Genomic DNA, 24,968 nt, shown 5'->3' with positions numbered 1-24,968 from the left:
ACGAGGGTAAGACATGTTAGACTAGCTATGAGGATAAGACACATTAGACTACCTATGAGGATAAGACATGTTAGACTACCTATGAGGATAAGACATGTTAGACTACCTATGAGGATAAGACATGTTAGACTACCTCCTCACCTATGAGGGTAAGACACGTCATACTCACATCCAAGTTTAACATTTCTGGTTTTATTTGCCATGTGCAATGAATATATTGGAAATCTTACTCCACAGGGCTCTCACAATAAAAACAGCAAAATACAAACATAATTTGGAAGTTAACATCCCCCACTGTTTCTGTCTGTCTCTTTCATAGTGCTGAGTGACATTGTCATCCTGGCTAATCCCCAGAAAAACATCACAGGTGAGTAGCGATCTAATGCTGAATTTCAGTTTGATATACAGTATACATCTGAGACAAGGTGTTAGGTAATAAAAGTTCAGAGGTCATTCATTGCGGAAGCATCGGAATATGTTATGCTATGTTAAAGGCTCTTTCTGAATGACTGTGTTCCTCTCTCTACCTCAGCTGCTCCCACTGAGCTAGTAGGTGAAGAGGAGGATGTGAAATGTTCCTGTCTGTTGTTCAAAGAGGACTTCCTGTCAGAGCAGTACTTTGATAAGAACCAGCCAGCCAGTCTGGTGACAGAGAAGGAACACTTTGGAGAGGGTATGCACCGAAGGGCCTTCCGGACCAGGCTCAAGGCCGGTATGGTGCCTGTCTTCACCCAGGGCCACCACTGTGTGCTCAAGGTACACAATGCTATCAGCTACGGGACGCAGAACAACGAGGAGTTGGTTCAGAAGAACTATAATCTGGCCGTGGAGGTGAGGGTTTATTTACCTTGATATCACCAGACACAGGGTCAGAGGTACGGTTAGGGTCAGAAAAACAGTTGCTCTCACTATTTGACATTGCGTAATACTCTGACCCAAGTTTTGGGGTCAGTTTAATTTCAATTCAGTCACTTCCTGAACCCTGTTGTAACCATCAGCAGAACTGCTCAGATTTGTATATATTGTGTGATTCCAGGAGTGCCACGTTCAGAACACAGCCAGAGAGTACATCAAGGTCTGGACAGCCGTGGCCCAGACACAGGATGCCTTCGGAGAGGTTCCAGAGTGAGTATGATGTCATCGCTGGCACATCATCGTCTGGTGGGGTGTGGGCCTGTAAATCCCAGTGTCAATTCCTAGATGCCATCTCTTCTCCTGCCGTTGTGTCCTTGTGTCCCACTCAATTTAACCCCTAAACTTCACTCCAGCTCACGTTGTGTTCCAATCTCTCTGTTACAGCAAAAACATGACATTTTTTCCAGTGAAACATGCAAAACAGTAACCTTCCTGTTTCTTCTTCTCCCCCGTCTGTCCGTCCGTCCGTCCAGGATTATACCAATATACCTGGTCCACCGTCCGTCTAACGACATCCCGTATGCCACCCTGGAAGAGGAGCTGATGGGGGAGTTTGTCAAGTACTCTGTTCGGGACGGGAAGGAGATCAACCTAAAGAGGAATGACTCAGAGGCAGGACAGAAGTGTTGTACTTTCCAGCACTGGGTCTACCACAAGACTGAGGGTAACCTGCTCGTCACTGACATGCAAGGTAGGTTACTGCATCTGCACAGTGAGCCAAGGTCCAGTCTGGCTACTGTACTTAACAGCAGTGCAAAGAAAGTAGGAGATTAGAAATATAAATCATATATTTACTGTAGAAGCACGTGTGACTGCTGCCATAAAAAAGGGTTTTATAAATAACTTGAATGATTGATTGATTTCTCTCGTTTCATTGTAGGAGTTGGCATGAGATTGACAGATGTTGGAATAGCCACGTGTAAGAAAGGGTGAGTATTGCAAAATAAATACAATACAAAAGCTGATGGTTTAAATCACCACTGTGTGTATTGTACATTACGCCGCCACAAACCACATGCAATGTCTCGTTTTTTGTTTGTTCTCTAGATACAAGGGGTTCAAGGGAAACTGTGCCACGTCATTCATTGATCAGTTCAAAGCCTTGCATCTGTGCAACAAGTACTGTGAGATCCTTGGACTCAAGTCTTTACAGCCAAAACCCAAAAAGACTGTGGTCCCTAAACCCAAGCCAACTCAACCTGTCACAAAGACTAAAAAGGCTATCGGACCCACCCTGAAGAGCAAATCCTGATAGGAGGGGGGCCTTTACATTTGAATATTGTCTCATTCAGATAATAGTCTATTTTACAAGGGAGGCCTGATAGTAGACCTAACAGATTTGATACTGGGGAATATCGCCCAATGAATAAACCTGATCTACAATACACTAGAACGTTACCCCGGATACAGGGTTGTCTATCTGGTGTATAAAGAGACTGTTGGGTCTATGGAAGTACGGCTGTATGAATAAATGTACTGAAGATGTCCTGAAGTGTTATAGACGTCTGCCAGTACGCTTCAGTCCATCTACCTAGAGAGGATCTGCTGCTGTCAACCATGAATGGGCTTGTCTCATTCAGTTGAATAAGGTTCTCCCATGTGTTCCTCATGCTGTGATGAAGCTGTGAAGATTAGAACGAAGAGGCAGCATAATCAGAGATAATAGGTTTCTCCCATGTGTTCCTCATGCTGTGATGAAGCTGTGAAGATTAGAACGAAGAGGCAGCATAATCAGAGGTAATAGGTTTCTCCCATGTGTTCCTCATGCTGTGATGAAGCTGTGAAGATTAGAACGAAGAGGCAGCATAATCAGAGGTAATAGGTTTCTACCATGTGTTCCTCATGCTGTGATGAAGCTGTGAAGATCAGAACGAAGAGGCAGCATAATCAGAGATAATAGGTTTCTAGCATCTTCGGTAGTGTTTCTCTCTTTGACGAGGTAGCATAGCTATGGGCTATGTCGTTTCTTCTGTGTTTTGTTGGTTTTCTTTTAGTGTGTTTTATTTTTTGGTACTTTTTGAGGACACATTTAAACATTTGTTTTAAGAAAATGTGTCAAACATAATTATTGTGTAAAAACATAGATACTGCAAGAAAATTATATAAATCGTAGGACTAAGATTTTATGCATTTTCTATGATGTACATGATGAGTGGAAATATATATTTATATATTTGTGTTACATGCGTTTGATGGTATTGTCTTTTGTTGTTGTAAGGTAACTAGAGGTTGCCAATAGACATAATTTGAAATGATGTATAACAGATATTTAAGATGTACAGTATCAAACTGAAAAGTATATAATGTTACATGTAAGGTACAGCATAAGCAGCGATGTGGTAGTAGCCTGCAGCACAGTTACAGTTTCAGTGACAGAATAATGAAGGACCAGTCAGAGTGAGAGTACACCACTTCGCCCCCTGAGATCTCCTCCTCTTGACATCTCATGCCTGATGTCTGACGTGCTTGGCTCGGCCAGAATGCCTCCAGCTATGCTACCCCTGCAGTCTGCCTCAGAGATTAAACGACTCCATATCGCCATCTGCCGGCCTTTTAGGCTACCTCAGCGCTTGACGACAGTAAACAATGTCTGAGTAATCGTCCAGCTGAGGTATTCATTCATACGGTCTCTCCGATTCAATACAAAACAAATGATCCACATTACCATTTGGATATTGGGTTATATGTAATCGGATATTGGGTTATATGTAATCGGATATTGCCTTTTCCATTTTTATTAGAGTGTAATACTTATCTGGAGCCTTGCTTGATGCTTGATAAGTTAGATATTATCTTGTGATGTTGGTGGTGCAGCACACTCAAGTGAATGTAACTCATGTAGGGCCCCGATACCGATTTATAAATGTATGTTTTTCCTAAACACTTCTCAGTATTTGGTATTCAGACTTAATTTATTCAGTTGCCTCTGCCGGTGTGGCTACCTTGCGCGCTCTGAATAAATGTCATTCAACCACTGAAAACCCCCCCACTTGCTGGCCAACAGATTTTCTCGTGAACTTTTATTCAATGGGGTTTTCAGTGCATGTATCTTAAACCATCCCTTTAAATACAGAATATACTGTAGGAATCAATGAAAGACAGCCATCTATGTATATTTGTTTCTGTTTCAGCACCAACTGGTAGATTTAAAAATACTTAGATATTGTAGATTATTTAGGCACATTTGGTGGTTAGGAAATAGCCTATGTACGAATAAACTAAAAAACAGCTTGGAGGGCCTTTATGCACAGAATATATTAATGAATAAAAAATACAGTGGTTTGATTCATCCTGAAAGTTGTCATAGTCAAGTTCAATACATGAAATATTGGAAGTTAGAAAAAAGTGTACAATAAGGTTTGAACAATAAAATCCATTCTAATTCTCACTAATCATCAACGGTCCAGTCGTCTTGAACCGCGCGCCAGGCTCCAGGTTTAACCTGCTATGTGCGAGTTCTATAATGACGCAAACAGGCTACGTTACGTGGCCCCCAATTATTGCACAACGTTTGCCTAATATAATCCAATATTACTAGCGAATCTCAGGAACAATTCACAAGGACGTGACAGAGGAAAGAAAGGTAAATGGAATGGAATGATGCAAAAATAAATATACGTGGTTATTACTGATGGTGGCTAACGATAGTGGCTAATGTTTAACATGATACAAATTGTAAAATAAAACAGAAAAACCCGGCCGTATAATCCAAACATTCTAAAACGCGTACATCAACTTGGCAGTTTCAGCCCATCAGTTTGGGTCTCCAAATGTCATCCAAGAAAATCACGAGGGCACGCAATTAAAATCGGAATGGCACAGCTATTTTGGTCCTATTTCAACGTGGCCACAATACATTTTCATGTTGATATGATTTTCAGTTTGCTTCCATATGGCTGGTTTTACAATCCACTTCTCCAAACGGATTACTAATTTATTTAGGTCTTATAAATGTATCAATTAAGGTGCATGGAGAATGCTGTTATTTCTATTTGAAAAAGAAAGCAGATGCTTTTTCCCACTTGGAACCGGCAGGTTGGCTTGACTTTATTCATGGTTTCCTTGCGCATAACTTGTAGCTTTTCTTCTCCACCCTCTGCTGCAGTGGAGGCTGCTGAGGGGAGGACGGCTCATAATAATGTCTGGAACGGAGCTAATGGAATGGCATCAAACACCTGGAAACCATGGAAACCATGTGGTTAATGTATTTGATACCATTTCACTGATTCCTCCCCAGTCATTACCAGGAGCCCATCCTCCCCAGGTCCCACCAACCTCGTGATTGATTGTCCTGACTGATTGTCTGAAAAACATTGGCCCCATTAACACTGTAGGCTCCCTCTTTGTGTCCCAGGAAGTGTTGTTTTTCTGTCAAGTGAGTCTCACTGAAACACTCAACTTTATTGGAATTTAAACTTACAAAGTGTGAAAGGTCATGTCCTACTGCCATTAAACTAGACACCAAAGACCAACCCATGTCCTACAGCCATTAAACTAGACACCAAAGACCAACATTATGTAAGTAGAGAGATGTTTTAATTGGGATTCATTGACAACACAGAGGACGCAATACTATTTTCCTTCAGCATCACATGAAAACACAATGGGTCATGTATCTTGGTCTCTAAAAGATGTCTGTGCATTAGTAACACAGTGTAACGTGTAGGCAGAGAAGGAAAGGGGTCATGTATCTTGGTCTCTAAAAGATGTCTGTGCATTAGTAACACAGTGTAACGTGTAGGCAGAGAAGGAAAGGGGTCATGTATCTTGGTCTCTAAAAGATGTCTGTGCATTAGTAACACAGTGTAACGTGTAGGCAGAGAAGGAAAGGGGTCATGTATCTTGGTCTCTAAAAGATGTCTGTGCATTAGTAACACAGTGTAACGTGTAGGCAGAGAAGGAAAGGGGTCATGTATCTTGGTCTCTAAAAGATGTCTGTACATTAGTAACACAGTGTAACGTGTAGGCAGAGAAGGAAAGGGGTCATGTATCTTGGTCTCTAAAAGATGTCTGTGCATTAGTAACACAGTGTAACGTGTAGGCAGAGAAGGAAAGGGGTCATGTATCTTGGTCTCTAAAAGATGTCTGTGCATTAGTAACACAGTGTAACGTGTAGGCAGAGAAGGAAAGGGGTCGTGTATCTTGGTCTCTAAAATATGTCTGTACATTAGTAACACAGTGTAACGTGTAGGCAGAGAAGGAAAGGGGTCATGTATCTTGGTCTCTAAAAGATGTCTGTGCATTAGTAACACAGTGTAACGTGTAGGCAGAGAAGGAAAGGGGTCATGTATCTTGGTCTCTAAAAGATGTCTGTACATTAGTAACACAGTGTAACGTGTAGGCAGAGAAGGAAAGGGGTTAGCAAGCATCTGAAGCTTCCTGTTTTGCCACTGTATCACACATCTGCTTTTAAAACTTACATTTTACAGTCAGCATGTGACCAATCACGACCAGTCATATTAAAATCTCATCCGGCCAAACTTTACTCAAACTACAAACTTTATACGCTCTCTGCATTTAGTTTATGACCTTATTTCCCATGGTGGGTAGGAGGAATTACATGCAACAACGATCCCCTATCAAACCAGCAACAACAAGATTCAAGGCGTGTGAAGAGAGAACCAAACCGCATTGAGTTAACCAACCAGGATATATGGCCATGTAAGGTGTGACCCTTACTTCCCCGCCACTGTCTCTGTTTGACTGACCTCAGGGCACGGGGTCGCGGTGACGCTGTTCTCTTCTCACCGTAGCTATATAGTGTGAAAATGGCATTTGATAGCAGAGGACACAAACACCATTGTCACACTCCACAGCTTCGGAGGATAAAGATGGAGGGAAGGGAATAGCTGGGATGTGGGGGAGAGAGAGATTAGTCATCTATTGTACATTTGTCCCTGGTGAATTTCATAGGCTGTTGGATGTGTTTCAATGTAGAAATGACCACCTACAAATAGTATTTCAGTCTTAAAATGAATTTAGACTGATAACTAGTGAGACTGCCATGTAACAGTACAGACTCCCTGACCAAGGCCCTTCTCCCCCGATTGCTCAGTTTGGCCGGGTGGCCAACTCTATGAAGAGTCTTGGTGGTTCCAAACTCCTTCCATTTTAAAATGATGGAGGCCACTGTATTATTGTGGACCTTCAATGCTGCAGGCATTTTTTGGTACCCTTCCACAGATATGTGCCTCGACACAATCCTGTCTCGGAGCTCTACGAAAAATTCCTGTCATCTGTGGGACCTTATATAGACAGGTGTGTGTCGATCGATGTGCAATTGATTTAAATGAGGTATTTCTGTTCTTTATTTGTAATACATTTGCAAAAAAATATAAAAACCTGTGTACGCTTTGTCATTATGGGGTATTGTGTGTATATTGCTGAGGATTACACTTTGATTTTATTTTTTAGAATAAGGCTTTAACATAATAAAACGTGGAAAAAGTCAAGGGGTCTGAATACTTTCTGAAGGCACAGGTGTACTACAGTAGGAAGTAGTATATAAATATATATACAGGTGTACTACAGTAGGAAGTAGTATATAAATATATATACAGGTGTACTACAGTAGGAAGTAGTATATAAATATATATACAGGTGTACTACAGTAGGAAGTAGTATATAAATATATATACAGGTGTACTACAGTAGGAAGTAGTATATAAATATATATACAGGTGTACTACAGTAGGACGTAGTATATAAATATATATACAGGTGTACTACAGTAGGAAGTAGTATATAAATATATATACAGGTGTACTACAGTAGGAAGTAGTATATAAATATATATACAGGTGTACTACAGTAGGAAGTAGTATATAAATATATATACAGGTGTACTACAGTAGGATGTAGTATATAAATATATATACAGGTGTACTACAGTAGGAAGTAGTATATAAATATATATACAGGTGTACTACAGTAGGAAGTAGTATATAAATATATATACAGGTGGACTACAGTAGGAAGTAGTATATAAAGATATATACAGGTGTACTACAGTAGGAAGTAGTATATAAAGATATATACAGGTGTACTACAGTAGGAAGTAGTATATAAAGATATATACAGGTGTACTACAGTAGGAATTAGTATATAAAGATATATACAGGTGTACTACAGTAGGAATTAGTATATAAAGATATATACAGGTGTACTACAGTAGGGTGTAGTATATAAAGATATATACAGGTGTACTACAGTAGGAAGTAGTATATAAAGATATATACAGGTGTACTACAGTAGGATGTAGTATATAAAGATATATACAGGTGTACTACAGTAGGATGTAGTATATAAAGATATATACAGGTGTACTACAGTAGGATGTAGTATATAAAGATATATACAGGTGTACTACAGTAGGAATTAGTATATAAAGATATATACAGGTGTACTACAGTAGGAATTAGTATATAAAGATATATACAGGTGTACTACAGTAGGATATACAGGTCTGCTGTGTAAAGGCTCATTTCTCCTCACACTATGAGCTTCGGTGACCATTCATCCATCTGCAGTAAGGCTCTACTCAACTATGTGAATAAACCTGCCGCTTGTCAGATGGAGCAGTCAATCTAGTCCGGTTTCGTCCAGTCCGATCCAGTCTAGTCCGGTCTAGTACAACATGCTTCTTCTGCTCTAGTATGAAATACACCAATTCCCCCTCCTTGATGGTGTTGTCTTGTGTTAGACGACGTGCTCCTTGAGATCCTACGGTAACTCACCGTGAGACTACTTGTTGGTGGACCGTCTTGGCCCCTCTCCTCGTTCCACTCCCTCTCTGTAGGCCCCAGGACAGGACTGCTCTCTTTCTCTCTGAGTGCATCCAAAATGACACCATTTTCCCTGTATGCTCAAGTGGTGCCATTTCAGACAAAGCATGTGTCTCCTTTGTACCGTCTCATCCAGGCTCTTCGGGAAAAGACCAGGTAGCCCTACAAGTCCAGTCCGGTTACGCGGGTCTGTGGAGAGGCGCAGGTGTGTAGACAGAGAGACAGTCAGCATTTGGGAATGTTGCTTTCCCTTCCCCTCCCTTTATGTAGCCAGAAGGGGGTTGTATGGACAGTTAATTCCCCTCAGTGATAAGCGACAGGGAAGTATCGATCGACCCTGACTAAATAGTGGAGGAGGGGGGCACCAACGCACTAACCTGGTAGGGTAGACAGGCAGGCGTCTACACTACCTATTTCACATTCAGCTATTATTCATAAAGACTATCATACACAATATCTTTGTAACTGTAATTTATAGTTATTCATAACGATAGGAACTGTAAGGGTAGCAGCTTCACTTCCCCTTCATTGCATGTATTGGCCTCCATATTTGTGTGTTTTTTTTAAAGTTTCTAATACCTGTGATGAAGATCCTCGTGCCAACGAGAGAACATGAAACCCCATATGATGACAGTTGTTATCTTAGTCAGACAGAACTGTACATATCACTGTCTACATGGTGCAGTGTTCTTCTGAGGTCTTACCAAAGTCCCCTTGCCTGTCACCATCCTCTAGTCTACTGTAGCCTGCAGTATGACCAATTCAAATGGTCGACTGCTTGACTTTGAAAAGTTGGACATGGCCCCTGGGGCCATGTAGGAGATAAGAATCTCTAAATCTTACCTTGAGCCGTTGTTAACAAACTGTCATAACAGATCTGACAATTAATTCATATTTGTTGGGACATACAGTGTGTTGGTACTCTTACTGATGTGATCTTGTGAACAATAATCATACTATTTACCTTTTCACATCTCCAACATAAAGCTTTCCCCTAAGAAAAGTCTGCACACTGTATATGATACACTATATACAAAAGTATATGGACACCCTTTCAAATGAGTGGATTCGGTCATTTCAGTCACACCCATAGCTGGCAGGTGCACACAGCCATGTAATCTCTATAGACAAACAATGGCAGTAAGATGACCTTACTGAAGAGCTCAGTGACTTTCAACGTGGCACCGTCATAGGATGCCACCTTTCCAACAAGTCAGTTTATCAAATTTCTGCCCTGCTAGAGCTGACCTGGTCAACTGGAAGTGCTGTTATTGCGAAGTGGAAATGTGTAGGAGCAACAACGGCTCAGCCTTGAAGTGGTAGGCCACACAAGCTCACAGAATGAGACCACAGAGTGCTTTAGTGTATAAAAATTGCCTGTCTTCGGTTGCAACACTCACCTCCGAGTTCCAAACTGCCTCTGGAAGCAACTTCAGCACAATAACTGTTTGTCGGGAGCTTCATGAAATGGGTTTCCAAGGCCGAGCAGACACACACAAGCCTAAGATCAACATGCGCAATGCCAAGCGTCGGCTGGAGTGGTGTAAAGCTCGCCAATGGACTCTGGAGCAGTGGAAACGCGTTCTCTGGAGTTATGAATCATGCTTCACCATCTGGCTGGACAGATCTGGGTTTGGCGGATGGCAGGAGAACACTACCTGCCCGAATGCATTGTGCCAACTGTAAAGTTTGGTGGAGGAGGAATAATTGTCTGGGGCTGTTTTTCATGGGTCAGGCCCTTCAGTTCCAGTGAAGGGAGATCTTAAAGCTACAGCATACGACATTCTAGACGATTCTGTGCTTCCAACTTTGTGGCAACAGTTTAGTGAAGGCCCTTTCCTGTTTCAGCATGACAATGCCCCCGTGCACAGAGCGAGGTCAATACAGAAATGGTATGTCGAGATCAGTGTGGAAGAACTTGACTGGCCTGCACAGAGCCCTGACCTCAACCCCATCAAACAACTTTGGGATGATTTGGAATGCCGACTGCGAGCCAAGACCTAATTGCCCAACATCAGTGCCCGATCTCACAAATGCTCGTGGCTGAATGGAAGCAAGTCCCTGCAGAAATGTTCCAACATCTAGTGGAAAGCCTTCCCAGAAGACTGGAGGATTTTACATCTGCAAAGGGGTGACCAACTCTATATTAACGCCCATGATTTTGGAATGAGATGTTGGCCGAGCAGGTGTCCACATACTATTTTTCACGTAGTGTATGTCAACATGTAATTGATGTTACTCTGAGCAGTTACAATATCAAGTCCGAACAGAGGTCAACTGAGGTCAAGTTTATCAAGAGACCTGTGGCTCATTGATAGGTCACTGATTGAAACGACAACACCTTGGGCACGCACAGTATTTCTCTTAATAAATATCTTTCATTGAAATTTTAAAAAGTATTACTATCAGTTATATTACTTGTTGGTTATCACTGCATTGTCGGAACTAGAAGCACAAGCATTTCGCGACACTCGCATTAACATCTGCTAACCATGTGTATGTGACAAATAAAATTTGATTTGATTTGATATCAGTTGGTGACAGTAATAATATAATATAATAATATATGCCATTTAGCAGACGCTTTTATCCAAAGCGACTTACAGTCATGTGTGCATACATTCTACGTATGGGTGGTCCCGGGGATTGAACCCACTACCCTGGCGTTACAAGCGCCATGCTCTACCAACTGAGCTACAGTACAATTGTGCAGCAGTTTACACCCAGGTGTCCTCTCTAGTTTTATAAAATCAGCCCTGTGGCTAGAAGGATTTCTGGCCCCTGGTTTGTTTGTGAGAGACAGAGAGAGCTAGCGAGGGGGATTGATAACGTGCCAGGACAAACAGGCCGATTTTATTTGCTCGTCCTTGGAACACATAAAGTCCTAGACCGCCCGTGTGAATGAACTGGGTTTCCTTCACCGAAACACACCTGCCGTGTAGCATCATCAACAGCTTTGTGTGACGTATGCCTAGGCATTTCTCTCTTTACGGAATGACATGACACTCAATGAAATGTCACAATATAGCTAGACTTCTGCCCAGTACTCAAAATGAAATGTCACAATATAGATAGACTTCTGCCCAGTACTCAAAATGAAATGTCACAATATAGATAGACTTCTGCCCAGTACTCAAAATGAAATGTCACAATATAGATAGACTTCTGCCCAGTACTCACAATGAAATGTCACAATATAGATAGACTTCTGCCCAGTACTCACAATGAATTGTCACCATATATAGGCTTCTGTCCAGTACTCACAATGACATGTCACCATATAGCTAGACTTCTGCCCAGTACTCACAATGAAATGTCACAATATAGCTAGACTTCTGTCCAGTACTCACAATGAAATGTCACCATATAGATAGGCTTCTGTCCAGTACTCACAATGACATGTCACAATATAGCTAGACTTCTGCCCAGTACTCACAATGAAATGTCACAATATAGCTAGACTTCTGCCCAGTACTCACAATGAAATGTCACAATATAGCTAGACTTCTGCCCAGTACTCACAATGAAATGTCCACAATAGCTGCTCTCTTCTTCCTGTAAAAGTCAAGGACATGACCACTTTATTCTGGTCAAGGGAAGTTTGATTGAAAGTAAAAACCTGCTTGCTTAAACAGTGGAATGATGGGAAACGGTTGCTATTGCATCTATAAATGGAACAGAAAACCACTATAATTGTTAAAGGGAGAACTTTGTCTTAAAATGTAATATCCGAAACACAACGTTAAGTAAATAGGGGAAATTAGGGGTAGTTTATCAGTTAAACTCTTGAGGCCTTTTTTGGCTGCATTTTCACCTAAAACGACGTACACAAAGTCAACAGAACGCTCCAAGAAGTATCACTGGATGTTAAAACAAGAACCATTTCACACAACAACACTGAGTTTCCATGTTTCAGTTTTAATTTGACTCAAGTTATATGAACCGCAAAGGGCTTGTTGTGGAGTTGTGGAATTTAACAAAAAGTGAACTTTAAATTTTTTCCCATTAATAAAAAAAAAAAAACCCTAAAAAACAAGTACATAAGGAGAGAGGGAGGAATCTAGTGAACCACTTAGTGGAGCAGGATTAGAGGGAGAGGGATGAACAGATAACAGAGTAGAGAGAGAGAGAGGAGGACGAGTGTGAAGATCCATTCTTCACGACTGTCACGTTATATTAGCAGCAGGCAGATTTACAGGACTATTGGTTGTAAGTCCCAAATGGCACCCTATTCCCTTTATAGTGCACTACTTTTGACTAAGGCCCATAGAGCTCTGGTCAAAAGTAGTGCACTACATTGGGAATAGGGTGCCGTTTGGGACACAATTTAGATATTGCACCGGGGAAAACAGGTGCTCTTCTCAATGAAAAATAAATCACATTCAAGTTAATGATTAAAGACATACAACAGGCAGGTAGGCATCATGACCTTAGTGTGATGGATAAAGTGCCCTTTAGGTTTAGTGGTGTTAAAAAATAAGAAAACAAACAATACCAAAACAAGCCAAAACCAAGTCTGCATCGAAAATGGTACCCTGTTACTTAGTGCACTACTTCTGATCAGGACCCATAGGGCTCTCTGACCAGGACCCAAAGGGCTCTCTGACCAGGACCCATAGGGCTCTCTGACCAGGACCCATAGGGCTCTCTGACCAGGACCCATAGGGCTCTCTGACCAGGACCCATAGGGCTCTCTGACCAGGACCCATAGGGCTCTCTGACCAGGACCCATAGGGCTCTTTGACCAGGACCCATAGGGCTCTCTGACCAGGACCCATAGGGCTCTCTGACCAGGACCCATAGGGCTCTTTGACCAGGACCCATAGGGCTCTCTGACCAGGACCCATAGGGCTCTCTGACCAGGACCCATAGGGCTCTCTGACCAGGACCCATAGGGCTCTCTGACCAGGACCCATAGGGCTCTGGTCAAAAGCAATGCACTATTATAGGGAATAGGGTGGAATTTGGAACACAACAGACATGTTCTATTGGAAGAACTCACTGCTTTTCTATTAGTGGCCATCACAGCCACCTCTCACAGCCACCTCTCACAGCCACCTCTCACAGCCACCTCTCACAGCCACCTCTCACAGCCACCTCTCACAGCCACCTCTCACAGCCACCTCTCACAGCCACCTCTCACAGCCACCTCTCACAGCCACCTCTCACAGCCACCTCTCACAGCCACCTCTCACAGCCACCTCTCACAGCCACCTCTCACAGCCACCTCTCACAGCCACCTCTCACAGCCACCTCTCACAGTTCAGCTTCATTTTCATGTCTTATTTATTATTAATACTTCTATTATTAAATGTTAAACATGTATTTATAATAATGAAACGATTTCTAAATGTTTTTCAATAAATGAATTTACAGCATTATGAACAGGGGAGGATAAGCATAACAGTATTGATATTACCATTGTGAGGAAAACCTCTGAATTCACAAAATGGTTTAAACCAAGGAGAATAAGCAAACACAAGATAACATTTTCATGCTGTTTTCATAGCACTACAATAACCATGTTATTATTTAAGTCTCCCTAATATCATTGTTTCCAATGGCCAGATTTACAGTCTTCTTATACACAGTCAAAATAGTAAACAACGTTTATCGGTACAAATAAGTCAGAAGTGTGTTTTCCATAAGAATGATAATAATAACGATATTAAAATTCTAATAAAAATGATCCCGTTCCTTCTTGGCTTGCAAAATAAAATAATAACGAGTCCTTGTAGTGAGAAAAAGCCCCGTCCCTTTTTCTGGTAGATAGACCTTATTCTACAGACAGGTAGAGGGAGGGAGGGGGAGAGAGAGAGGGAGGGAGGGTGAGAGAGGGAGGGTGAGAGAGGGAGGGTGAGAGAGGGAGGGAGGGGGAGAGGAGGGGGGGGAGAGAGGGAGGGGGAGAGAGGGAGGGGAGAGAGAGAAGGAGGGGGAGAGAGAGAAGGAGGGGGAGAGAGAGAAGGAGGGGGAGAGAGAGAAGGAGGGGGAGAGAGAGGAGGGGGAGAGAGAGGAGGGGGAGAGAGAGGAGGGGGAGAGAGAGAAGGAGGGGGAGAGAGAGAAGGAGGGGGAGAGAGAGAGGGAGGGGAGAGAGGGGGAGGGAGAGGGAGGGGGAGAGAGGGAGGGGGAGAGAGAGGAGGGGGAGAGAGAGAAGGAGGGGGAGAGAGAAGGAGGGGAGAGAGAGAAGGAGGGGGAGAGAGAGGAGGGGAGAGAGAGAGGAGGGGGAGAGAGAGAAGGAGGGGGGAGAGAGAGAGGGAGGGGGAGAGAGGGAGGGAGGGGGAGAGAGGGAGGGAGGGAGGGAGAGAGAGGGAGAGAGGGAGGGGGGGAGAGAGATAGAGGGAGGGGGAGAGAGAGAGAGGGAGAGAGGGAGGGAGGGGGGAGAGAGAAAGGGAGGGAGGTGGGACCAGGCAGGCATAGTAGTCGAACAGTGAGAGCGACACGGCTTATATCCTCATTAGTGAATCTGTGATTGGTTAGCATTCCTAAGGTTATCTGGTGGTGTGGTGCTGTAGTAGTAAGGTAACCTGGAGAGGAGTTAAGTAGTGATTGATCAATGCAGGATTCCAATCGATCAGTGATTATATATACACACAATGCAGGATCCAGCATGTTAACTTGGAGAGAGGAGTAGTAATTTGATTCATTTCATACAGAATGCAGTAACCAGCAGGTTAAGGCTATGCACTCCACAGCACAGCAGAGTCACAGGGATGGTGGGTGTCAAATACAACAGGAGAGATATTCATATTGAAAAGCATCAGAGATTCCAGCACTGCAGATCTCAGGCAGGGGTGCAGTGTTTTGCATGGGCTGCACTGTAGTGGCCATGTTCCCCAGCACCTTGACATAGGAGAAGACAGACATGGCTCGTTGTCTCTGTCACATTCACTACAGTCTCAGAGTAACCTCGGTGGTTGATCCTGTGCATATAACATGCTTGCAGGTAGACCCTGCTACGGCTACGGCCACGGTCTGCAGCTGTAGAATGGCAGTTAGTTGTTGGTTTTTTAAAACGTTCTGTGGCAGTTGTTTTTTAAACTTTCTGTCCTGTGGTGGTGTGTCGTCTCTGTAGTGGTATTCAACCAAGATGGCTGACGTTAAGTTTAATCGACGCCCTCAAAGCCCTGAGCGTTCTCCACAGCCATCAGCAGCCTCTCTCGGAGGTCATCAAACGACTCGTAGGTAGGCAGGTCCAGCCTGTTGAAGCTGGAGAAGAGAATAACACCATTTGTTATCTCTCACAGCAGTCTGATTTATTCAGGATACATTTATAGAGGATAATGTGATATTAATACCGGGGCGAAATAATGGAAACACTCAAATGAAACAGACTAGAAATTGTAAGAATAGTAAATAATCATAACCACAACCCATAGAAAACATACAGTACATTCAGAAACTATTCAGACCCCTTGACTTTTTCCACATTTGGTTACATGACAGCCTTATTCTAAAATTGATTCAATTGTTTTTCCCCCCTCATCAATCTACACAATTTCTCATGGTCAGAGTCCTTTAGGTGCCTTTTGGCAATCTCCAAGCAGGCTGTCATGTCTTTTACTGAGGAATGGCTTCCGTCTGACCACTCTACTATAAAGGCCTGATTGGTGGAATGCTGCAGAGATGGTTGTTCTTCTGGAAGGTTCTCCCATCTCCACAGAGGAACTCGGGTTCTTGGTCACCTCCCTGACCAAGGCCCTTCTCCCCCCGATTGCTCAGTTTGGCCAGGCAGCCAACTCTATGAATAGTCTTGATGGTTCCAAACTTCCTCCATTTAAGAATGATGGAGACATCTGTGTTCTTGGGGACCTTCAATGCTGCAGAAATGTTTTGGTACCCTTCCCCAGATCTGTACCTCCACACAATCCTGTCTCTGAGTTCTACGGACAATTCCTTCGACCTCATGGCTTGTTTTTTTGCTCTGACATGCACTGTCAACTGTGGGACCTTATATAGACAGGTGTGTTCCTTTCCAGATTATCAATTGAATTTACCACAGGTGGACTCCAAACAAGTTGTAGAAACATCTCAAGGATGATCAATGGAAACAGGATGCACCTGAACTCAATTTCGAGTCTCATAGGAAAAGGACTGAATGCTTATGTAAATAAGTTATGTTTTTACTTATTTAATTCATTTGCAAAAAATTCTAAAAACCTGTTTTCTCTTTGTCATTATCGGGTATTGTGTGTAGATTGACGAGGGGAAACACATTTTTGTATACGTTTTTGCTTTGTCATTGTGTGTAGATTGATGAGGGGGAAAAAAAACAATCCATTTTCGAATAAGGCTGTCATGTAACAGAATTTGGAAAAAGTCAAGGGGTCTGAATACTTTCTGAATGTACTGTACAATGTGAGATTTTCATGTTTCACAAATGTCATGTTCACTACTTCATAAAAGTAGTTTAATCCATTACAGATTCAATGAACTTGTCAGAGGGAAGAGGGCAGGCAAACTGTAAGATCAATACGTACCAGGTGTGTGCTCTGGGCAGCTTATCAGGCGTTCCCCACTGCTCAATGGTGAACAGCTGAGGCCCATTGGAACCTGACATGACATGGGAGAAGACAGAAGTGGCACTAAAACACACCGTACCAGTGCAGCTGGAACACAGAGAAGTGTACTATTGGGCTTCTGGTTATGACACAGTCCTATTAATAAACATCCTAGCCTACTGTGACCATACAGTTGCCATCTCTCACCATAGAGCTCAGCGAAGCCGTTCATAGGGACTCTGGATGTCCCGGTGACAAACTGAAGCAGACGGATCCTCTTCTCAGCATCCATCAGCAGGACAGCCTGCAGAGTGGGACACATGGGACTAAAGGCATTAGGATGTTGGAACTGGACAGACATTTATCCCCTCGGGTGGGTTATAGGTTTCACTGAGGTGACTCAGTGCAGGTCCTTCCACTTCTAATGAGACAAACATGTGTCTGAAGCTAACGAGCAAAACAATATCCCAAAAGGACTCTGGGGCACATGAACACTGTACAGGACAGAATCTGTTAAAACCAGTCCTCTGAATCAGATCATCTGGCCTGGGGGGGTGTGGGGGGGGGCTCCTCTGTTCTGTATCACTGTGTGCATGTGTGTGTATGTGTGGGTGGTGTGGTGAGGTGTGTATGTGTGGGTGGTGTGGTGTGTATGTGTGGGTGGTGGTGTGGTGTGTATGTGTGGGTGGTGGTGTGTGTGTGTATGTGTGCGTGTGTGTGTATGTGTGGGTGGTGGTGTGGTGTGTATGTGTGGGTGGTGGTGTGTGTATGTGTGCGTGGTGTGTGTATGTGTGTGTGGGTGGTGTGGTGTGTGTGTGTGGTGGGTAGTGTGTGTGTGTAATGTGTGTAGGTGGTGTGGTGTGGTGTGGTGCGTGTATGTGTGTGGTGTGTGTATGTGTGGGTGGTGTGGTGGGTAGTGTGTGTGTGTGTGTGTGTGTGTGTGGTGTGGTGGGTAGTGTGTGTGTGTGTGTGTGTGTGTGTGTGTGTGTGTGTGTGTGTGTGTGTGTGTGTGTGTGTGTGTGTGTGTGTGTGTGTGTGTGTGTGTGTGTGTGTGTGTGTGTGTGTGTGTGTGTGTGTGTGTGTGTGTGTGTGTGTGTGTGTGTGTGTGTGTGTGTGTGTGTGTGTGTGTTAAAAGTGCTGGTGGACCCAGATAGAGTGACAGGGCTGATAACCAGGCCAAGTACTACTCTGACCTAGTCTTTTATCAGAGAAAACATGACCCGTTTAAACCAGACAGACTTTGATCTTCAAACACTACGCAGGTTTTGGCCCAAAAAATAATTGACTACGGTGTCCACTGGATGATACATATATGTGGTTGTATGTGGTTGTATGTGGTTGTATGTGGTTGTATGTGGTTGTATGTGGTTGTATGTGGTTGTATGTAACTCACAGTGAATCATTTCCCTCTCTGAGACATTGATTGGAAACAAGAAGCAGTGGTCTGAGTAGTTCAGTGTTTCTCCTGCTGGATATTAACCCACTCACACAGATAATGTTTCATTAGGATGGATGGTAACCTTTCACACACATTGCTGGGCTAAACATAGGTAGGTGTGTGAGTGAGAGAGGAAGAGAGAGAGAGAGAGAGGAAGAGTGCGAGAGAGAGATTGCGAGAGAGAGATTGCGAGAGAGATAGCGAGAGAGAGCGAGAGCGAGAGAGCGAGCGAGAGCGAGAGAGCGAGAGCGAGAGAGCGAGAGAGAGAGCGAGAGAGAGAGAGCGAGAGAGAGAGTGCGAGAGAGAGAGTGCGAGAGAGAGAGAGTGCGAGAGAGAGAGTGCGAGAGAGAGAGTGCGAGAGAGAGAGTGCGAGAGAGAGAGAGTGCGAGAGAGAGAGAGTGCGAGAGAGAGAGGAAGAGAGAGAGGAAGAGAGAGAGGAAGAGAGAGAGCGAGAGAGCACGAGTGCGAGAGGAGAGAGAGAGAGTGCGAGAGAGAGCGGAAGAGAGAGAGCGAGAGAGTGCGAGAGAGAGAGTGAGTGAGAGAGAGAGAGAGCGAGAGGCCTGTCTTACCTTCCAGAACCACTGTATAACTGGGTGGTTGGGGCAGTAACCGTTCTTGTAGACGGTGTGTTGTCGCCAGTCATTCACATCCACGTCACCCAGACCACACATCAACAGCTAGGGAAAACACACAACACCAATGTAAAAGATCACTATCAGTCACATACAGAAATAACAGCACTCAGAATACTGTATGTTGACTCTTTTCTAGAGAACATGGGGTTAGTTATTAAGAATCATCAGCACTCAGGGTTTCTAAACATCCAAACACAGGGGCCCTTAGACAACAGAGAAACACAGGGGCCCTTAGACAACAGAGAAACACAGGGGCCCTTAGACAACAGAGAAACACAGGGGCCCATAGACAACAGAGAAACACTGGGGCCCTTAGACAACAGAGAAACACAGGGGCCCTTAGACAACAGAGAAACACAGGGGCCCTTAGACAACAGAGACAGAGAAACAGAAACCCCTGGTTCCCTTAGTCTACAGACACATAGCCTACAGGGTCATTCCATGTTATTTCAGCAAGCCATGACACCCACAATCTCAGATTGTTCTGAAATGGTTTCTGCAGTTAGAAACAAATACGATAACCATTCCTGCAACATTATTTTGCTGAAAGACGATTTGAACTCTGAATAAATGTAGCTACTTGATTGAACCCAAATTGTCCATTTCAATTGACAGGATTCAAATAATATTCAATAAGTACCCAACATCTGTTTTGCACAAAAAACGTATTGTTAACAATAATTAAGATATGAGACATCCAAATAAATGAGCAAATGACACCCACGGACCCCCCAAACCACCCCCCAAACCACACACTAAGCCCACAGACCCCCCAAACCACCCCCAAACCACGCACTAAGCCCACAGACCCCCAAACCACCCCCCAAACCACACACTAAGCCCACGGACCCCCAAACCACCCCCAAACCACACACTAAGCCCACGGACCCCCAAACCACACACTAAGCCCACGGACCCCCAAACCACACACTAAGCCCACGGACCCCCAAACCACACACTAAGCCCACGGACCCCCAAACCACACACTAAGCCCACGGACCCCCAAACCACACACTAAGCCCACGGACCCCCAAACCACACACTAAGCCCACGGACCCCCCAAACCACCCCCAAACCACACACTAAGCCCATCCCACCCCAAACCACACACTAAGCCCATCCCACCCCAAACCACACACTAAGCCCATCCCACCCCAAACCACACACTAAGCCCATCCCACCCCAAACCACACACTAAGCCCACAGACCCCCATCCCACCCCAAACCACACACTAAGCCCACAGACCCCCCAAACCACCCCCAAACCACAGACCCCCAAACCACCCCCCAAACCACACACTAAGCCCACAGACCCCCAAACCACACACTAAGCCCACGGACCCCCAAACCACCCCCCAAACCACACACTAAGCCCACAGACTCCCCAAACCACCCCCAAACCACACACTAAAGCCCACGGACCCCCAAACCACACACTAAAGCCCACGGACCCCCAAACCACACACTAAGCCCACGGACCCCCCAAACCACACACTAAGCCCACGGACCCCCAAACCACACACTAAGCCCACGGACCCCCAAACCACACACTAAGCCCACGGACCCCCCAAACCACACACTAAGCCCACGGACCCCCAAACCACACACTAAGCCCATCGGACCCCAAACCCCAAACCACCCCCCAAACCACACACTAAGCCCATCCCACCCCAAACCACACACTAAGCCCACAGACCCCCAAACCACACACTAAGCCCATCCCACCCCAAACCACACACTAAGCCCATCCCACCCCAAACCACACACTAAGCCCACAGACCCCCATCCCACCCCAAACCACACACTAAGCCCACGGACCCCCAAACCACACACTAAGCCCACAGACCCCCAAACCACCCCCAAACCACACACTAAGCCCACAGACCCCCAAACCACACACTAAGCCCACGGACCCCCAAACCACACACTAAGCCCACGGACCCCCAAACCACACACTAAGCCCACGGACCCCCAAACCACACACTAAGCCCACGGACCCCCAAACCACACACTAAGCCCACGGACCCCCAAACCACACACTAAGCCCACGGACCCCCAAACCACACACTAAGCCCACGGACCCCCAAACCACACACTAAGCCCACGGACCCCCAAACCACACACTAAGCCCACGGACCCCCAAACCACACACTAAGCCCACGGACCCCCAAACCACACACTAAGCCCACGGACCCCCAAACCACACACTAAGCCCACGGACCCCCCCCAAACCACCCCCAAACCACACACTAAGCCCATCCCACCCCAAACCCACACTAAGCCCACAGACCCCCAAACCACACACTAAGCCCATCCCACCCCAAACCACACACTAAGCCCATCCCACCCCAAACCACACACTAAGCCCACAGACCCCCATCCCACCCCAAACCACACACTAAGCCCACAGACCCCCAAACCACCCCCAAACCACACACTAAGCCCACGGACCCCCAAACCACACACTAAGCCCACGGACCCCCAAACCACACACTAAGCCCACGGACCACCCAAACCACACACTAAGCCCATCCCACCCCAAACCACACACTAAGCCCACGGACCCCCAAACCACCCCCAAACCACACACTAAGCCCATCCCACCCCAAACCACACACTAAGCCCACAGACCCCCAAACCACACACTAAGCCCACAGACCCCCAAACCACCCCCCAAACCACACACTAAGCCCACAGACCCCCCCCATCCCACTAAGCCCAAACCCCACACACTAAGCCCACAGACCCCCAAACCACCCCTCAAACCACACACTAAGCCCACAGACCCCCAAACCACACACTAAGCCCACAGACCCCCCCAAACCAGCCCCAGACCCCCAAACCACACACTAAGCCCACGGACCCCCAAACCACACACTAAGCCCACGGACCCCCAAACCACACACTAAGCCCATCCCACCCCCCACAGCCCCCTCAAACCACACACTAAGCCCACGGACCCCCAAACCACACACTAAGCCCACGGACCCCCAAACCACACACTAAGCCCATCCCAAACCCCAAATCCCACAAACACTAAGCCCACGGACCCCCAAACCACACACTAAGCCCACGGACCCCCAAACCACACACTAAGCCCACGGACCCCCAAACCACACACTAAGCCCATCCCACCCCAAACCACACACTAAGCCCACGGACCCCCAAACCACACACTAAGCCCATCCCACCCCAAACCACACACTAAGCCCACAGACCCCCAAACCACACACTAAGCCCACAGACCCCCAAACCACCCACTAAGCCCACAGACCCCCCAAACCACACACTAAGCCCACAGACCCCCAAACCACCCACTAAGCCCACAGACCCCCAAACCACCCACTAAGCCCACGGACCCCCAAACCACCCACTAAGCCCACGGACCCCCAAACCACACACTAAGCCCACGGACCCCCCAAACCACACACTAAGCCCACGGACCCCCAAAACCACTAAGCCCACGGACCCGCCAAACCCACACTAAGCCCACAGACCCCCAAACCACACACTAAGCCCACGGACCCCCAAACCACACACTAAGCCCACAGACCCCCAAACCACACACTAAGCCCACGGACCCCCAAACCACACACTAAGCCCACGGACCCCCAAACCTCACACTAAGCCCACGGACCCCCAAACCTCACACTAAGCCCACGGACCCCCAAACCACACACTAAGCCCACGGACCCCCAAACCTCACACTAAGCCCACGGACCCCCAAACCACACACTAAGCCCACGGACCCCCAAACCTCACACTAAGCCCACGGACCCCCAAACCTCACACTAAGCCCACGGACCCCCAAACCTCACACTAAGCCCACGGACCCCCAAACCTCACACTAAGCCCACGGACCCCCAAACCTCACACTAAGCCCACGGACCCCCAAACCTCACACTAAGCCCACGGACCCCCAAAACACTCACACTAAGCCCACGGACCCCCAAACCACACACTAAGCCCACGGACCCCCAAACCACACACTAAGCCCACGGACCCCCAAACCACACACTAAGCCCACGGACCCCCAAACCACACACTAAGCCCACGGACCCCCAAAGCCCACGGACCCCCAAACCACACACTAAGCCCATCCGACAGAAACTTGGCCTACAGTCAAGACAGACAGAAACTTGGCCTACAGCCAGCCAGACAGAAACTTGGCCTACAGACAGAGACAGAAACTTGGCCTACAGTCAGAAACTTGGCCTACAGACAGAAACTTGTCCTACAGACAGAAACTTGGCCTACAGTCAGACAGACAGAAACTTGGCCTACAGTCAGAAACTTGGCCTACAGACAGAAACTTGGCCTACAGTCAGACAGACAGAAACTTGGCCTTCAGTCAGACAGACAGAAACTTTGCCTACAGTCAAGACAGACAGAAACTTTGCCTACAGTCAAGACAGACAGAAACTTGGCCTACAGTCAAGACAGACAGAAACTTGGCCTACAGCCAGCCAGACAGAAACTTGGCCTACAGTCAGAAACTTGGCCTACAGACAGAAACTTGGCCTACAGTCAGAAACTTGGCCTACAGTCAGAAACTTGGCCTACAGTCAGAAACTTGGCCTACAGTCAGACAGACAGAAACTTGGCCTACAGTCAGACAGACAGAAACTTGGCCTACAGTCAGACAGACAGAAACTTGGCCTACAGTCAGACAGACAGAAACTTGGCCTACAGTCAGACAGACAGAAACTTGGCCTACAGTCAGACAGACAGAAACTTGGCCTACAGTCAGACAGACAGAAACTTGGCCTACGGTCAGACAGACAGAAACTTGGCCTACGGTCAGACAGACAGAAACTTGGCCTACGGTCAGACAGACAGAAACTTGGCCTACGGTCAGACAGACAGAAACTGGCCTACGGTCAGACAGACAGAAACTGGCCTACAGTCAGACAGACAGAAACTGGCCTACAGTCAGACAGACAGAAACTGGCCTACAGTCAGACAGACAGAAACTGGCCTACAGTCAGACAGACAGAAACTTGGCCTACAGTCAGACAGACAGAAACTAAGCCTACAGTCACAGACAAACTTTGCTTTAAAAATGTTTTGTTGAGAACTAACAATGAATCACGTGACCGAGCATATGAGTGTAAATCCCAACACTATAAAGATGGCAAAACAACAACCAATAATACTGTACCTCAAGCTCGTTTTCATCAAATATCTTGATGAGGTCGATGAGAGTGAGTTCAGTGAATCCCTGTTGGACGAAAATAAAATCCGTAAATGAATGTTGAACAGCTATTGGAGGGATTACATGCCAGATTTACTCAAACTTCAGTTGCTACAGGTACAGACTTTCAACTGAAAAAACTTCTAGCCACCTGATGTTGATCTGCAGTACGACGGTTATAATATAAACCCTCAAAACCTCCAGAACCGTCTTTCTAAAGATGGTCTCTCTACACTTCAAAACAAGGCCTGTTGACCTATTGGTCTGGGTACTAATCATTTTGCTTCACTGTCACCAAATAACAAGAGGTATTACCGCGGTACAGTTAAAACAACACTCACCTCCAAGAAGGCATTCATCTGTTTCTGGACCCGGTTCACAAACCTCCACTGAATGACAAGACTGTTAGAAAACAGAGCAATTAGTAGTGCAAACCTAGATAGTTAGATGGCGTACTATCATATTATGACAAATCAATATAGTGGGGCAAAAAAGTATTTAGTC

The 24,968-nt window shown here is 45.7% G+C and overlaps 2 protein-coding genes across 13 annotated transcripts in view; one reads left to right on the top strand and one right to left on the bottom strand.

Moving 5' to 3' along the window:
* The window catches only part of alpk2 (alpha-kinase 2), a 33,449-nt gene extending 30,348 nt beyond the window's left edge, over positions 1-3,101 (top strand). For both annotated transcript variants that reach the window (XM_046305149.1, XM_046305150.1), the window contains 6 exons: positions 320-367; positions 533-831; positions 1,037-1,125; positions 1,389-1,606; positions 1,796-1,844; positions 1,963-3,101. In XM_046305149.1, coding sequence (XP_046161105.1) covers positions 320-367; positions 533-831; positions 1,037-1,125; positions 1,389-1,606; positions 1,796-1,844; positions 1,963-2,167 — 908 coding nt within the window. In that variant the 3' untranslated portion in view covers positions 2,168-3,101. The remainder of the gene's footprint in view (positions 1-319; positions 368-532; positions 832-1,036; positions 1,126-1,388; positions 1,607-1,795; positions 1,845-1,962) is intronic.
* An 11,879-nt stretch (positions 3,102-14,980) lies between these two features.
* Positions 14,981-24,968, bottom strand: part of nedd4l (NEDD4 like E3 ubiquitin protein ligase) — a 119,960-nt gene continuing 109,972 nt past the window's right edge. For all 11 annotated transcript variants that reach the window (XM_046305142.1, XM_046305143.1, XM_046305145.1 and 8 more), the window contains 6 exons: positions 24,806-24,866; positions 24,432-24,491; positions 19,205-19,312; positions 17,405-17,501; positions 17,177-17,249; positions 14,981-15,905 (listed from right to left, as the gene is read on the bottom strand). In XM_046305142.1, the coding sequence (XP_046161098.1) occupies positions 15,803-15,905; positions 17,177-17,249; positions 17,405-17,501; positions 19,205-19,312; positions 24,432-24,491; positions 24,806-24,866 (502 nt within the window). In that variant the 3' untranslated portion in view covers positions 14,981-15,802. The remainder of the gene's footprint in view (positions 15,906-17,176; positions 17,250-17,404; positions 17,502-19,204; positions 19,313-24,431; positions 24,492-24,805; positions 24,867-24,968) is intronic.

The sequence above is a fragment of the Oncorhynchus gorbuscha genome, linkage group LG16, assembly GCF_021184085.1.
Source record: "Oncorhynchus gorbuscha isolate QuinsamMale2020 ecotype Even-year linkage group LG16, OgorEven_v1.0, whole genome shotgun sequence".
NCBI classification, from domain to species: Eukaryota; Metazoa; Chordata; class Actinopteri; order Salmoniformes; family Salmonidae; genus Oncorhynchus; species Oncorhynchus gorbuscha.
Note: the sequence above shows the minus strand (reverse complement) of the source record. Positions and strands in the feature narration are given on the sequence as shown.